Genomic DNA, 17,311 nt, shown 5'->3' with positions numbered 1-17,311 from the left:
CCTCGCCTGCCTGACCTCAAGCCTGGGGGCCTAAGGTCAGGGTCTCCGTACACTGTGCACTTGAAACGCCATTATCTGCTGTCTGGAACAGTCACAGAGGCTTCCCTGGAGTAAGCATTTGTGAGGCGGCACAGAAAGTAGGGTGAGTGGCTGAGGTCCCCAGGAGCAGGCCCAGTGCTACAACTCTAAGTGCCTGGATTTAGGAAAGGGCCCTGAAACAGCACGCTAAGCAGTACTGAGCGGCGAGAAATGTAGTCTTGAATTCCGAGGCTGAAAAGCAGGAGGCAAGGTGTTCTTCAGATGTTTCTGGGACAAGCGGCCTTTTGAAGATGGGAAGAGAGTGATGTACTCTCTCTTCAAGAGGACAAAGAAGTCTCCTGCGCCCTGTGGGTTAGCCACAGACCAAGCCCCATTCCAGGGAACCCTGTGTCTGCTCTGGGCTTTGGGCTTCCCTTTCTCTGTATCGACAGCGCCTGCATCTGCAACAGAAGGAGGCTGGGGGCTGGTGACCTAACTGGTTCCTAACTGACCCGTTTGCTCTTCTTAACCTGTGGGTCAGGCGGCCAAGGATAACCTGCCGGGAGGCTGCCCCACCCTTGGCCAAGGATTACCTGCCCGGAGGCTGCCGCACCCTTGGTGGCAGTCAAGTCCCAAGACCATAAAAGGAAGAGCTGGGGCTGTGCTGGGCCGGGTTGGCTGCCAAAGGAGAGCTCTTGCAGGGCAGCCGCAGGCCTGCCGCAGCATCTGGCTCGCCGTCCAAGTACCCACAGGTAGCAAAGGGAAAGCGAACGCAGCTTTTCCAAAATGGACACTCATTTTAGGCCACAGAGTTTCTACCAGGAGCTTAGTTAGCTACAACAGAGCCAAGGAGCATCTGAAAGGGAAAGGGATGTAGAAGGTAGAGGGACGTGGGGGTGGGGACGCAGCACACTAGAGGCAGGAATGGGGACAGCAGAGGGACTGGGCCAGGATGACACTCTGTCAGAGTCAGGATACCACCAATCTCGAACCTCTCTCCAATAATCCCCCCAAGGAGACACTTGGCCACCAAAAAGAAGAAAGAAACCAACCATTGTGTGTGAAAGAGAAGAACATCGCTAGACCACAGGAGCCAGCGCGAGCTCCAGACCTACTTTTGCTAAGCAGCCAAGTGATGTTAGAGCCTTCTGGGATCCCATTGAGAAAAGGAACAGCTGAACTAGTGACCTGTAGGATCTTAGCGCTCAAAACTCTAAGACCGTTGTCTCCCTCATGGAAGCGAGCTGGCTTGGTAGCACCTGGGGACAGGAAAAGTAGAGAAGCAGCCTTCTGAGAAACTCAGGATTTGCCTCTGCAGGAGGTTCACTAAGACAATGACACAGTGGACATCAGGTCCAATTAGCACCGAGAATGAGGGCAGGGATTGAGAAGATAGATTAGGAAAAATAATGCGGAAAAAGGAAATTAGGAAAAAGGAAAAATAATGCGCTTTCCCCCTTCTTCTTGGTGAGGAAATACACAAGCATAAGATCGGTTTAAAACAGCCTCAGCAGGGGTGTCTTAGTGTCTCAGTCGTTAAGGGTCTTGCCTCTGGCTCAGGTCATGATCCCGGAGTCCTGGGATAGAGCCCTGCATCAGGAACGCCTGCTTCTCCCTCCCCCACTCCCTCTTGCTTGTGTTCCCTCTCTCTCTGTGTCTCTCTCTCTGTCAAATAAATAAATAAAATCTTTAAATAAATAAATAAATACAACCTTGGCTACCATCTCATACAGCTATGATGCTCTTCTTAGGGCAATTAACAAGGCATGAAGAAATCAGACATCAGTGACTTTAGGAAACTGTAAGGCATGATTTTTCAAACCCTTGATTTTGAAGAAGACTAACAGGAAATGTTGGTCTGAATAAACCATCAAGGAAAGACAGTCAGACCCTGGATACAAGGAAGGGACTGAACGATCTGCAAGCAACAGAAAGAGTTTCCCACGGCATCCCAGAACTTCCTCTTCCCACTCCCCAAAACTGACATAAAGGATAGCTCCGAAATGTTATTTCCAAAAACGCCAAAGCTTCTTGGTCAGAGAAGCAGTTGTTTCGAAAAATGAAGAGGCAGACTTGAATGAATTTACCTCCTTTTTCAGGTATCTGTCTACACAATGGTTAGGACAGTCTGGCATTTTATTTGGGACGGGATCCAGACAATGACTGAAATTAAATGAGATATTACAGGGACACCAGGGTGGCCTACCCAGTAAAGCCCCTTCAGCTCAAGTCATGACCTCAGGGTCGTGTGAGATCAATTGCTTTATCAAGTCATGACCTCAGGGTCGTGTGAGATCAATTGCTCACTGGGGAGCCTGCTTCTACTTCTGCCTCCCCTTCCGCGTGCCTGTGCTCTCTCTTGCTCTTTTTCTGTCAAGTAAAATCTTAAAAAAAAAAAAAAAAAAGAAAGAAAGAAAGAGAGAGAGAGATCTGTAAAATGCCTAGAACGCTTAACCCACACACGGAGCGTCATGCATGTTAGGCGTACTGTTAGAACGCTCTCGACTGTGCTGGGCTGACTATGTGTATTCTACTGTACCTCTCGACTTCCATTTGTCCTCACGGCCTGGGAAACGTAAGCATGGTTTACAAACTGTAGAAATGAAAACACAAGTTGTATTTGAAGTTCTAAACTGTAAGCTAGATGAAGAAATTTGTGGGTTTTGTAGGGAGCACTACGTCAAGTCATGCCTATTTTCTCCCACAGTTTTCTCCATTTTTCGTCATGAACTGCCCCTGCCCAGTCCTTTAAAGGAGTAAATACTTTTCTGCAGAGGCCATGGCTGACAGCTTTATCAGAGCTGCTTTCACCCACCATTACGTCCTTAGGGTGATCTTCTGCTTTTAAGTCTAAGGTGGCTTCAAGGATCTGTTAACTTCCCCAAAATTTGTGCTACATTTTGCACCACGAAAGGAAGAGACAGGATTTAAGCGAAAAACTAAAGTTGGCGGGGGGGGGGGGGGGGGGGGGGGGGGTGTGCCTGGCTGCCTCAGTCAGTACAGCATGTGACTCAGTCTCACGGTGATGAGTTTGAACCCCATGATGGGCATGGAAGTCTACTGAAAAATCAAAAAAGAAAATAGAGAAGAAAAACAAAATCTCACTAATGTGAAGGATCAGACACATTCTTCAACCGCTCAGAGCGTTTTCTAGTGTTCACACATAAAATGGAAGCAATGAACGAACCTTCACCATCCACATTTGCGGCAAAGCACTGAGGCTTGAACAGAGACCAGCCCTGCCTGCCTCGGGGCCCCAGGCACACATGCTGGGGGAGGCAGCCGCTCTGTGGGAAGGCCCCAACCGTGGGAGTCAGGGTCCCGACAGGAAACGGGGGAGCCCACCCACTCCGGGAAGGAGCTCAGGTTCATACTCCCAATATTCATAATACCTAGAACCCAGCAGAATAAAACCAAAAGACCATGATTCTCTGATCACGAAATAAGTACACAGTTGGATTATTTTCAAGTCAATTTATCAGACAGCTTCTAACTAGTGACATACTTTAGGCAAGGAATTCTTCACTGCCTAGATCCATGATGTTGAAGTAGCCCACCGGAGGAAACAATCGGGCCAAGGAACCAGCTTCGTACAATCCCAGCCCTGCTGTACGGCTCTGCTCCAGCAGTCCCAAGCTCTGCCAGACATCAGGATTCAATAAACACCAATGAAGGGGGCAAGGGAGGGGGTGCAAACCCCGCTGGCAGCCATAAAGGCTCCCGGGGTGACCATCACGTGTAGCGGAGGTCTGGAACAGACCAGGCTGGTTCAGACCCCAACCCTGCCGGTATCACAGTGGAGGCGCAAAACAGTTCCCAGGGGCAGATCTCTGCTGCCTGCCAAAGCATTCAAGAAAGCATATATCTGACTCAGCTGAGAGTCATTATTTCTCCATCCTCTAGGCAGAGAGCTAAGTGAGCTGCCCTAGTGGAGCAAGGCCAGGGGCTGGAGACAGCTCTTTAGAGGGCACCACTCACAGACTCAACAGGGAGGGCAGACTCCCATTCCAGAGCTGCAAGCAATGCTTCTAGACTTGCACTGGGGTATGGACTGGGCTGAGAACTGTCTGCGGAAGCCTCCAATTTCTAACGTTCCCAGTTAGTACGTATTTTAGAAGCAAGTACTTTGCCCCACTCCAGCGAATGCAGAAGGCTCCCTAGAGACTAGGTAAGACCATGAGGGCTGGGAGGTGAACGATAAAAAGATATCCCAGGAGGAAGGGGAGGTAAAGGAGTGCCTTTTTACAAAATATTTATTTTTTAGCAAGAAAGCAAGAGAGAGCATGCACAGGGGGAGGGGCAGAGGGAGAGAACCTTCCAGCAGACTCCCCGCTGAGCATGCAGTCTGATGCAGGGCTTGATCCCATGACCCACGAGATCATGATCTAAGCCAAAACCAAGAGTAAGAGGCTTAACCGGCTGAGCCACCAGGTACCTCCAAGGAGAGTACTTTTGAACCTTTCTTGGGAATATGAGATGTAGGGACCTTTTTCCTAGCCGGGCCCATCACAATTTCATCCATAAAGTTTTACACTTTTAACACACACCCAGACCGTCTTAAGTTATCCAACATGGGAATATGCCCTCTTCTAGCTGAAACAGCACTGGTCAGAACTGGATCCCACCCAGCTTGAGTTGTCGGCTGCAGTTACAGTGGTAATACACACCCTCACGTCTCATTCAACAAGCTTCTGGAAAAAACAGTTGCCCTTTGCCATTTGATAAAGTCATGTTATATTTTTAACCTGGTGGAATAATTGGTCAAATCACAGACAGGACAGCAGGCTTCGTGATCTTTCTGTCCTTTGTTATTCTTAGCTCAACTTCCAGGACTGAGTAAGAAGATTTTTGTGTACTTATAAGAGTGTTAAAAAATTTTTTAACCCTTGTCAGCAGGAAAGAGTTGGCTCTTTTGCGCCTTTCACTCTGAATCTTGAACAAATTTGGATAGAATGCCATTGGAGGAAAAAGTCACTTATCTTTTGCCATGAAGCACCAGCAACAGTGTATCAGGAGCTCAGTGATTCAAGATCTAGGAAGGAAGGAAGGAGTCTGTCCGAAACAGTGGTGTGTCCAAGTTAACTCTGATCTTAAGTGGTGTTATGAATGGTTTTTGTTTTTTTAAAGATTTTATTTATTTATTTTACAGAGAGAGAAAGAGAGAACATAAGCAGGGAGAGCGGAAGAGGGAGAAGCAGACTCCCCGATGACCAGGGAGCCCAAGGTGGAGCTCAATCCCAGGACCTAGAGATCATGACCTGAGCCAAAGGAAGACACTTCACCAACTGAGCCACCCAGGTGCCCCATGAATGTTTCTCTTTCCCCATTTTGTTTGTTCCTTAAATGAAATTTCCAAAAATTGTGATAACAAAATGACGGATTTTCAATACCTCATAATATACCATTATCAGTCCTGTTATTACTCCACACGGTATCCTAACCATGTGTTTAACAGCTCTGTGACTTTTTTTTTAATAATGTTCTGCTTATGAATAAAAGCCTTTTACAGAGGTCACAAATTCTAAATCTGGTGGTTTCAAATTAATGAGGTGCTAGGAAGCCATGAGTTAAAACATAGATGTAGTACCAGTATTAAAATGGATCAGACCACAGGAGTAAAACTGGCATATAGCAGTTCTTTCAGTAATTCAGAACACTGATTAACATTTCAGTTCATGGAAGATATTAATTTCTAGGGCAAAACTTAACAATGGGTTGGGCGGTAAATACCAACGTTATCATAACAAATAAAAGTGTACCCCAAAATGCTACGTTACCCTATAACAAGATATCCTTTTCCATGCCTGCCTCACTTTTTCTCAAACTAGCGAAACTGCTGAAGGGATCTAGCATTTGCTACTGCTTGGCGGCGAAGTGGGAAGCCTGTAGGTCCACAGTGACCGGGTCATTCTGGTGTAGGAGCAAAAGCTACATGAGATCAGAGCAAAGATTACCCTCCTGTCCTAAGACAACTCAGGGCTCACAGCCAGCCCCAGGCCAACAGCAGGTACAATCCACCTGCTTCACTCACCTTTCTTTTTTTGGCCAACTTGCTTGAATTGTCTGCACCTCTCTTCTCCGACTCCAGCTTCTTCCCTGCGGGGGACAGCTTGTCCTCCGGTCTCCTCGGGCGGCCCCCCTTGCCAGGAAGCTGGGGTATCCGAGAAAGAAGATCCAGGGTTATCTTCACCATCAAGACTGGTGGGGGAAGAGTGTCCCTGAGTGGGGACAGCAGCTTGGGGTCTCTCCCAGGTCCGGGGAGCTTGTCCTTCCTGCGGTCCTCCTGGACGACCACAGCGCGCCGGCAGCCACTAGTCCTGCCACTGCTGCCACCGCCACCGCTGCCATGAGGCGGGCCCTGGCTCTGCGTCAGGGGAACCAGGGCAAAGTGCTCGGGGCTCCTGGCCCCCACATTGTCCTTCGTGGGCTCCGGGCCCGAGAGTGCCTTTGAGGGGGCCAGCGGCCCGCTCCTGTGCTTCTTCCGCTCGCTGGGGCTGGGCACCGCGGGCTTGGGCTCTCTGCTGTCTCCGGCACGGGGCCTCCCTTTCGTCTTCACCTTGGGCTTGTCTTTGGAAGGCTGGTCTTTGGAGCCGTACGGAGGAGGGGGTCCTGGCTCACTTTCCACCTGCAGGCCGGCCCGTGGGTCCGCCTGGGCTGAGGCCTTGACAGGCTTCTTGGGTTGTTTGGTTCCAACGGTCTGCCTCTGCAGGGGCTCCTGCGGCGCGGGGGACTTCTGACAGCTTCTCTTGCCGGTGTGAGGGCCTTCAGAGGAGCCCCGAGGGGCTTTGCTGGAGCTTTTGAAGGGAGGATCTTTGGATTCCGTGCGCTCCTGACCGTGACTGGCGGTGGGGCCGCTGCTGTCGCCCCCACCCTTGCCCTTACTGTCCAGGTGCCGAGACGGGGGCTCTGCGTTCCCCTGAGCGTCTGGAGGTGCTGTGGGCTGGCTGACTTTGGTCAGCCAGTTGTCCAGCTGCCATTTGTTTGTTGTAGGAGGCTCAGGCTAAAAACAAAGGACAAGAGAAAAATGTGAACTGACCAAGGATGATAAGCTCTTCTGTGCAACCAATCGTACAGGACTCCCCCAGGGAGATGCAGCCATTCCCACACCTAAGAATTCGGTCCTTTTTATCCTTCTCTTAATTACAGGTCAGAGTCTCTCTTTTTCTTTTCTTTTTTTTTTTTCAGGTCAGAGTCTCTTAATAATTAACTCTTAACACAATCTTCCAATCTGTTTGTGCTACAGGAATTTTTGTTGTAGCAGATGCTGACTAATGACAGACCATGAGGTACAGACCACTGACCACTGCTGAGAAATCTTTGTAGTATTAAGGATTTTGTTTTCATGGTAAATATAGTGCGATTTAGAACTGACACATTTTGGCCTGTAAACAATCAGAAATAAAGGGAGAAATAAAGAATGAACAGAATCCTTTTATGAAAAGGATTTTCAGAAGGCTAATGAATAAACTAATTCTTAGTGATTACCTACAGGCTTTATTCCGTTTTCTGAGACACTTTTCAATTGAAAATGACCTTCCTCAAGGCTTGATTTCATCTCTTTACTTAAAAACATTCAACATTCATACATGACAAGGCTGGCAGTATATCACGGATTACGGCCTGACTTTCAAATTTTCACCTTGGCAAAAGAAGGAGTGAAGTCATGTTAACCAACTAAACTGGTCCCTAACTTCAGTCCCACTTGAATTCTTTAAAAATCAAACATTAAGTCTCTTGTTAGGGACAATCTTATCTGAGTAGCATCTGTTTTTCTGAGAAACACAGGGAGGCTCCAGAGCACACAATTAAAGCGGTGAGATTAGACTGATGATATGTACATCTGATCCGAGGAATAAACAGAGCTCCCGACTTCTGGTATCTTAACTGTTGTTTAAATCTTTGTTGCTGACTGACTACTGATGAATCCCAACTTGTCTCTTTAAGTAGATTATTAACAGCAGACCCAAGGACATTTGGATCTCCAAGTTCCACTCTATGTCTTGCACACAGTGGTGGACGTGAGATATTTACTTGAGCATTTCCACGGGCATATTACTGTACGTACACATCTTACGCCATATGGAAATAAATTTGCATCTGAAAGGGTGGGCAATGACTACACCTTTTGAAAGGGCAGTACATCATCGACATGCTACATGTATCTAAGACCCATTCATTCTGATGGGTGGTTTGTATGAGTCATATACACAGCGCACCAGGATGTTAACTGAACGATATTCCAAGTGGGATCTAACTGGTGAGATGACGAATAAGGAGATCACTGCAGTAGGTGGATGGCATTTTACAGGGAGAGATTGCTAATAATTCTCCTGAGTGTCAAGTCCCAAACAACTCAACTCGACAAGAACCCAACAACCTAGTACAGCGAGACATACAGATACACTGTAAATAGCTAGGAAGAAGTTACGTTAAAAAATGATCAGGTAGGTATTTCCTGGGCTTGGTGTGATTACAACAGAAGAGGAACTTTAAGGAACCAGGTATGACTAAACTTTGGCCACAAAGAGGGCTGCAGAACTGTTTTTTCTGCCTGCCCCTTACTGCTCCTTAATCTAATAGATTTCCTTCAGTATCAGCGCTACACCCAGGCTCTCATTTGAATTTCAGAGCAGGGCGGAGGGAAGAAGGAAAGTGCTCTAGCGAGGGCCAGGTATTTATTTTGCCACAGGAAATCTAAAACTGTATTCCATATTCTGAAAAGACAGGAGGATGGTGAAGGGTGGAGAAAAAGATCAGCACCCAATACCTACTTGTCAGACAGTATTTCCCGCAAACACTTTAGGGGGTGGTAATCCGGGCGGCTAACTGGGGACAAGGCATTAGGATATATCCCTTGCCGCTCACCTCTGTCTTGGAAGGGGTGTGGCTCTCTCACCTGGGCTAAGTTCACAGCCCATTGGAATCACTGACAAGCTCTACAGGAGAGGATTTATTCACGAACCAAAAAAGGAAAGTCATTCCTGGTATAAATAACATCTGCTCTCCCCCCCACCCCAAAACAGGGCAGTATTAGATACATTTAGTAGGAATGTCCTACTAAAGGAATGTCCTGATTACAGAAATAAAACACATTTTCTTCTACCGTGGTCCTAAAAATGTCCAGAAGGGAGGCATATGGCCCAAATGCAGGGTAAAATTGAGTCTATGTACCCAGACAAGGCCAATCCTTTCTACAGACCTGCTATGGAGACGGGAAAATGTACAGAATTCTTTTAAGGTCAGATATTTGGATGTTGGGAATGGGAAAAACTTTAACATAAGGGATTGACTGAAACGGATTTCACAATGAATTTTAAGTCTAAGTGCTGGGTAGGATCAAGGTTTGGCCTTTGCTTTCTTATCCTGCCTTTCCTCATGCCCCACCGCCAGCCTCCCAGGGCTGGTGCACACTGGGTGTGAAAAAATACCGGACTGGTTTTTATTAGGCACCTTCATAAACGTTTGTCTGTCCCTTTACGTCTCCTAACTCCTCAAACTGTCAGAAGTTTGTGTAATTTAGGATGAATTGTAATGTTGAATAAAAAGGTTTGAGGTATGTGCAAATATGCCCTTTTTATTTTTATTTTATTTTTAGTAAAAACATCATCATTATTAGTAAGTAGGAGACCTAAAATGAAAGGAAAAGAAAAAGGAGAGAAGTGTGAGAGAGGCCTGCTGTCATAGTAAAAAAGACCTCAGACTTAGATGGGCATGGGCCTGAATCTTGGTGTTGGTACCTTTTCACAGGTGAAAAGACAGCTCGCTATCTCACAGGGTGGGCAGAGAGCTAAGTCAAATAATTCATGAAAAAGTACCAAGTGACTAGAAGGCAAATCAACAAAGGCAGTTTATTAAAAAAACTGGACAATGAATAGATTAGAAAACTAAGGAGACCCTCCTTGAATAACTAAGAATAAAAGCATTTTTTCTGAACCGAAGCAATGAAAAGACGACGGCACGTCCATCCTACATATTCTGAAAAGCTGAGATTTACATTTTGATTCACGCTATAAAGCAGACACTGAAAGTGGCTTTCCCCCAAGTTCGCCATCAGTCCATTGACAGACAGAGGACATTTGAGATCTCGTAAGATCACTGGACTACTTTGTCAAATGAACTTAAAATGGAGCCATAAAATTCTCAGTGTTAAAAACAGATTTTTAAAAGGGTGAGAAAGTTAAAACACGTTAACTTGGCCTATTGTGGAATTCATGTTACTCTCACACAGATTTACAAAAAGGCAGGTCTTCCTTTTCAAGGGCAGAGAAGGTAGTTAAATACACTGGAAAAAAAATCAAAGACCCAGACAAAGTATTTCTGGTAAAGTCAAGCGTCAGGATATGACATACAAACTGTGCCCCAAATTTAGACAGATCTGCTCATCAACACAAAGGTACACAGAGGAGCCTATCTGGTGCGGTGCTTTAAAAAAATAAAGTAGGGTGGGAACATTTATTTTTCAACTAAGAGTCTCTAAATCTACTCCAGTAACCTTCTGAGCAATAAGATCCAATGGTTTTTTAAAAAAAGATCCAATGGTTTCATTAATACAAACACCAGATTAAATTTTTCTTTCAAGTTTTGATTTCAAGTTTCAGCCAAATCTGTACCATTTCCATTTTATTTGAACTAAATTTTATTATTTAATCTAATTCTCTTCCTTCTTTTATCAACCAAACAAGCATGCTGATTTTTCTAATTGAATAAGGTGAAACATAAAGCAAAGATCTTATAAACAAGGAAGAATCACACAATTTGTCCGCAAGGCCTAATCAATATCTTTCTCCCTGAGGCACAGAAAAATGATTTCAGCAGTAATTAGTATCACGCAAGGAAACATTCCCCAGAAATACAGAGAGTAGTGTCCAAAATCTGAAAGGCATTTTAAGTGCAGTTAATGCTGATTCATGTTTATTCACGCCAGAAAATATTTATTGAGCACTTACTCTGTGTCAGACATAAATTCGTATCTAACAAAAAAATGACAGTTATTTTTCCAGCCTCCCTTGCTCTCGGCCCCGGCTGTTAAGCTCACTACGTGTTCTCCAGATGCATTCAGTTAATGCTCTAGTGGAACTGCCTTGATTGCTACATGGCAGAGACAAACACCGGGAACTTTTAATGCTTTCTTCATCAGAAAGGCTCTTTCCCAAGATTCCCATCTAAAATATGCAGAGTAATTTTCTCTATACAAGCTGGTCTAGCTCACCAAGAATGTCTTTCTTCCCTTTTCATGCTGGAAGACTACTGGAAGTAGTCTTTCCCCAGCATAATTTTTACATGGCTACTCCGAGTTTTGAGGGCATCTGGCAGCCCAGATTGTTATTAAACTTCGTGTGCTCAAGGATCCATTAAAAAAAAATAGAATAGTATAAATTCTCCAGATAAACTTAGTGCTGGCGATTTGCCATCTCATCGGTTTATCTTACAGTATCTCCCAAGGGTGGGTGACAGGCAAACACAATTATCCTGTTTCACATGGAGCAAAGGGAGCAAGAAACAGCCCTGGCAAAACCACTTGGCCAGCCATTTAATGCATGGCTTTTAGTGATTCAAAAATAGAACCTCTGATGACTTATTCTAGTTCACGTTCCTGCCATCTGCTAAATTGGGCTGCCTCCTTTTGATTTCCTTAATTCATGCATTCCTGAAACTTCGAAAAGAATTTTCATTAAGATTAAAACAGCAGCCCACTAAAAAACGAGTTCTCTTTTTCAATAGAAGGGAAAAGAAAATGGTGTGCAAACATTCTTAATGAGTTGCTCTTCCCAACAACACTAACAACAACAGAGAAGAACTTATCATTTTAAACAGGAGAGAGAAGGCCGCTCTCCCAAATCTCCCGTGCCGAACGTCTGGTAAGAAGTCAACGGAAACGGCGGACTCTACGCAGCACGGGAGTCGGAAACAGCCGCCCCAGGGGGCAGCACCACTCAGCCCAGGGTCAGTGCAGGCCCACAGCAGACTCTAGCCCCGAAAGACAGGACGCCGCCATCTTAGCTGGCCTCTCTGCCTCCTGGAGGGGACACGGTACCTCAGGAGCCGGAGTTTCTAGGGGCTCATTCTCTTCGCTGTCACTTGAGCTGCTCTCGCTCTCCGAGTCCGAGGAGCTGTCTGAGTCACTGGTGCTCTCTGACTCGGCACTGCTGGAATGTGCTGAGGCCGCTGCTGCTGGAAGCGACTGCGGGGCACTGCGAAGCAACCCAGACAGAGAGTCTGAAGACACCTCACAAGGTGGATGTTTTCCCTCTCTACATATTTCCCCTCTTGGCCACTTTGTTGCTACTCAAAAGAAAGGGCCTCAATATTACCTAGTATTACTAAATCAGCCATACCATCCAGGTTCAGAGAAAGGCCCAGAGGGGCTCAAAAACCAGTGAAAAATCCTTAAAATAGCTCACCAAAGAATTACATAAAAGAGAAGCCTGTGGAATTTTGCTCCTCAAGAACATTCTGAGCCACACAAAATTTACATTCAATGGTAGTGCTCTCTATGAGAATTTGGTACAGGGACGCCTGGGTGGCTCAGTGGGTTAAGCCGCTGCCTTCGGCTCAGGTCATGATCTCAGGGTCCTGGGATCGAGTCCCACATCGGGCTCTCTGCTCAGCGGGGAGCCTGCTTCCCTTCCTCTCTCTCTCTGCCTGCCTCTCTGCCTACTTGTGATTTCTCTCTGTCAAATAAATAAATAAAATCTTTAAAAAAAAAAAAAAAAAAAAAGAATTTGGTACACCACAGCATGGACAGGTCGCCTATTTTTCTAAGTAAAGTTTTGTTGGAACATGTCCACTCCCATTATTTTACATATTCTCTATGTCTGCCTTTATACCCTGGAAGCAGAGCTGAATAGTTTCCAGACAGGCTAGACGGCCCACCAAGCCTAAAATACTTTCTGACCCTTTAAGTTTACTTTAAATGGGTATATATTAGCCCAAAGAAGTTAATTTAGCAAAGAAGAGCCAAAACATTAAAATGTCCCTCTATTCTCTATATGAAAACTAACCAAATGGTAACCAAAGAATATTGAATATACTGAATATAAATGGGTGCTCCTCTAGACAGTGACCTCAAAGGTAATCCAGTCACACTCGGGTAGGATGATAAAAGAGGCCTTTCTTTATAACTGGCTTAGCATCACCCCCCAAATACCACCCAAAGTAGAGATTAACTACTCCAGTTTTAAGAATAGGGCAATCAGGGCATGTGGCTTAGATGGTTAAGTGTCTGCCTTTGGCTCAGGTCATGATTCCCAGCTCCTGGGATCGAGTCCTATGTCTGGCCCCCAGCTCAGCGAGGAGTCTACTTCTCTCTCTCTCTCCCTCTGCCTCTCCCCCCTGCTTGTGCTCTCTGTCTCAACTGAATAAATAAAATCTAAAAAAAAAAAAAAAAAAAAAAGGAAGAAGGCGGCAATAATTCTAGGTCAGCGAGAAAACACACAATGATCGCACACAGAATTTCACAGCCCGTCTTAAAAACTTGCCCTGGATGGAATCAGCCACAGCAATAAATCAGTAACTAAAATCTTGAAAGCCTCCACATCTACCTAAAATAGGAAATAACTTACTAAATAAAATTGTTTATTAAAATAAGTAGAACAAAAAATATTAGATAAAAGTTACTAGTTGAAGTAATTTAAAAACACACATTATGCTATGATGTAATTTCCTCATATAAAAACGTTACATCGAGCTTGTGATCCCTTTCACACTAGTAGCTGAAGTCAGTGATGACTGGAATGAGATGCATTCTCAATGTTATTCCTGCTTCTAATTTATGGCCACCTTTCCTTTTTTTCTTTTCTGTCACTTTCAAGTTAGGCTGTTTTGTCATAATTTACAGGACCTTAAAAGCTACCAGAAATTACTGAACAGAATATAAACAAATTAGCAGAGCTTATGAATATATGATCTTCCACCACATGAACTATCACATCGCCTGTTCGACAGGAAGAGTTTATTGTTGTGCTTGTCTCAGAACGCATGACTTCATCTCACCACGTACAACAGCTACTGCAGTTTAACTCTTTGTCCGTGGAAGGCAGGTAATGGAATATTAAATCATTAAAATCAGTACCAGAGGAAAATATTATAAAGGTAGTTCAGATAACTCCCATTTCCAAAAATTAAAGCATCTTATTTTCTGAAATATGGCTGCTGTTTACAAAGTGACAAGAGTGCCATTTTTCATCACACTAACATGCATTCTAGCTCATTTTTTAAAAGCAGCCAAGGGGCACCTAGCTGGGCTCCATCGGTAGAGCAGGGAACTCCTGATCTCGGGGTTGTGGGTTCAAGCCCCATGTTCAGTAGAGAGATTACTTAAAATCTATTTATAAAATGAAGTAAAATAAAATGAAAGTAGCTGAAACAATTAGAAATTCATGACTGAGAAAACAGGCACTATAGAAAACAATTTACAGAAATGATTCAGCTTTACGATTTCTGAAAACAGCAAATAAATCTTCCATAAAAATTTTCATAAAAACATTGGGCTCTTTAGCATAACTTTTAAAATACTGGTTACATAATACTGATGAAAGTGATTTCAGCTTATTTTTAAAATCTCAAAAAAATTATTTTAATTAAAGATTTTATTTATTTGACCGAGAGAGGGAGCACATGCACAAAGAGAGGGGGAGCACCAGAGGGAAAGGGAGAAGCAGACTCCCTGCTGAGCAGGGAGCTGATGTGAGGCTGACATTAGCTCTGTCCCAGGACCCTGGAATCATGACCTGAGCTGAAGGCAGGCGCTTAACCGATAGGCGCCCCCAAAATTTTATTTATTTTTAAAGATTTTATTTATTTACTTGAGAGAGTAAGAGAGAATGAGCACAAGCAAAGGGAGAGGCAGACCTCCACTGAGCAGGGAGGCTGATGCAGGACTTGATCCCAGGATCCCAAGATCCTGATCTGAGCTGAAGGCAAACACTCAACCGACTGAGTCACCCAGGCGCCCCATAAACTCTCAAAAATTTTAAACATCTAAACTGATGTTTTAGGTGTGTACAGGGACTTTCTCTTTTACAGCATTAACAACCTCTCCAGGCTGACTGGAGCTTCCAAAAAACTAGAGCTTCCAAAAAATTAAATAGGTACTTTCTTCTAACTGTGATCTTTCATGTCCTTCCCCAGGATGAAGCTATGAAAGCACTAAATAGGGCTGTATTTCCTTCATTTGGTAGAAAAGGCAAACACTTTGCTCGCACACGCACACAATACCTTGGAGGTGCAGATGCAGGAGGAGGCTTCTCTGGGCTCTAGGAATTCACAATAAGGGGAAGGAGGACCAGGAAAAGAACAAACAACAGGTTAGGATACGCAGCTCAGAAATACCAGATTTAAAAGGATTCCTGGTATGTTGGGGTGTACAAAACTTACTTGTTCGTTGTCACTGTCCTCACTGTCACTGAGCTGAAGGTCATCTTCAAGCATGCTGAAATGGGCAGGGACAGAAACATTGTGGGATTTAAAATATTTCTAATAACTTGTTTCAGCATACAAATAGAAAATATGTTTAATGATTTAAAAAAGGATGGGATAGGTCTAATTTTAATTTATTCATCAAATGCTTCATTTTCCTGGAAATGCAAGTTTTACTACTAAAACAAAGAAACGCGTTTAGTCCACGCTCCTTACCACCTCAAGACTGACTCTCTGACACGTTCTGAGCATTAAAAAAGCAGAACTACCACAAGGTTGGGATCTGTGGCCATCCCTGAGACTCAAGTTCCCAGGTCTACAAACACAAAACAAGCAATAACAACAACAAAGAGAAAAACACATGCACAATACACCCTACTTTCTTCTACAGTCTCTGACTGGAATAAGTGATCAACCATTAATAAGCTAACAGTAGATAAGTATTTGTGAAGTGTTGCGAATGGTGTCAAGGCACCTTAAGAAGTGCTCTACGTGAACTCTGTACACAGTAAGATACAGGAAGCTATCAAGGCCATAGTCACCAAACCATGCAGGTACCTTCCATTTCTATCCAAAGGACATTATTAATACTGTGCTTTATTTTTCACTGCCCCCCCATGCAAATTCTCACACACAAAGTCTGCTTAAACAATAATTATTTGAAAGAGTAGTAATACAAATAATCTTGTTGTCTAAACAGTATGTTTAACCTTACTGCTATCACTCTGGTGAAAATAAAACCTCAGTTCATTTCCTCAAAGTTATCACAATGCTTATATCTACACATTCTGGCTTATGAGCAACCCTCAATATTAAAAGCAAACATGACACTTCAATTTTTTAAAAAGTCATTTTCCAATCTGTACATGTTTACTGAAATCTTAGCCCTTCCCTGTCTCCTCCCTCTTACCATCCTCCATGGGGATGCCTATGTATCAAAGAATGAATTAGTCATTAACTGCTTGCTCCCACTTCCCCCCAAATTTATGAGCATGAGTATTTGAGGAAATATTATTAGTGCAAGTGAAAACAAAGCCAATCTGCTTAAGTATTATTAATGCTCCAAAAAGCAAAATTATGTTGGAGGTTATAATTCCTTAGTATTTCTAAAAATACCTCTTCAACCAATAATCTGACCAATGATTTTTTACTATAAACCCATTAACCTGCCACTGAAGTAAGCAAGCATGATTACTTTGGGAATCCTTGGTAAAATCACTGTATTTTCTAATGAAAATAAATGCTAAAACTTGGCTCTTTCATAATGACCACCTACATGCAGTTCTAATTCTGCCAAGGAACTATTTTCACCAACAAATGTACTAAAACTATCCTGTAATCAAGTTTCTAAAAAATATGAAGACTGCTAGCTACTTATAAATGTAGAGGCTGCTTGATATTTACCTAATGAGCGCTCCCTTCTTATTTTAGCAAGGCTAGAAAACACAACCTTCAGATGCAGGACTTGGCAGCAGATATCATAATCATGATGGTATATAAGAAAAAGTCACACAACAGTGTTACTTGCCAAGTCGTGGCTTGGCTGGGGCATACCTAAGCTAAAGATAAACAATGTATCTTTGAATAAATATCTTTGAATAAACGATGTATCTTTGAAAAAATAAATAGGTATAATACAACCAGAAACAAAACAAAACAAAACCCGACAGTGTATTCAATATTAACCACCACCAATAAAACCCAGTAAGTGGACCTCTTGGTTTCTAAGTCACTGAGTTTTGCATAAAACTGATTTGCTTTAATTTCCTGAAACATCAATAATCAGGTAACTAATCACAATTCCTCTTGTAAGCAGGGGGTTAAATATTCTAAGTTGTCTGCCTGGCTTCCACAAATACATTCTGCTAACGCATTA

The 17,311-nt window shown here is 43.8% G+C and overlaps 1 protein-coding gene across 4 annotated transcripts in view; it reads right to left on the bottom strand.

The window, feature by feature from the left end:
* AFF1 (AF4/FMR2 family member 1) overlaps positions 1-17,311 on the bottom strand; it is a 203,703-nt gene that overhangs the window by 17,011 nt on the left and 169,381 nt on the right. For all 4 annotated transcript variants that reach the window (XM_032332809.1, XM_032332810.1, XM_032332812.1 and 1 more), the window contains 4 exons: positions 15,394-15,448; positions 15,235-15,272; positions 12,053-12,209; positions 6,050-7,018 (listed from right to left, as the gene is read on the bottom strand). In XM_032332809.1, the coding sequence (XP_032188700.1) occupies positions 6,050-7,018; positions 12,053-12,209; positions 15,235-15,272; positions 15,394-15,448 (1,219 nt within the window). The remainder of the gene's footprint in view (positions 1-6,049; positions 7,019-12,052; positions 12,210-15,234; positions 15,273-15,393; positions 15,449-17,311) is intronic.

Source organism: Mustela erminea, chromosome 2, assembly GCF_009829155.1.
Source record: "Mustela erminea isolate mMusErm1 chromosome 2, mMusErm1.Pri, whole genome shotgun sequence".
Taxonomy (NCBI): Eukaryota; Metazoa; Chordata; class Mammalia; order Carnivora; family Mustelidae; genus Mustela; species Mustela erminea.
This window is presented reverse-complemented; position numbering and strand designations above follow the sequence as displayed.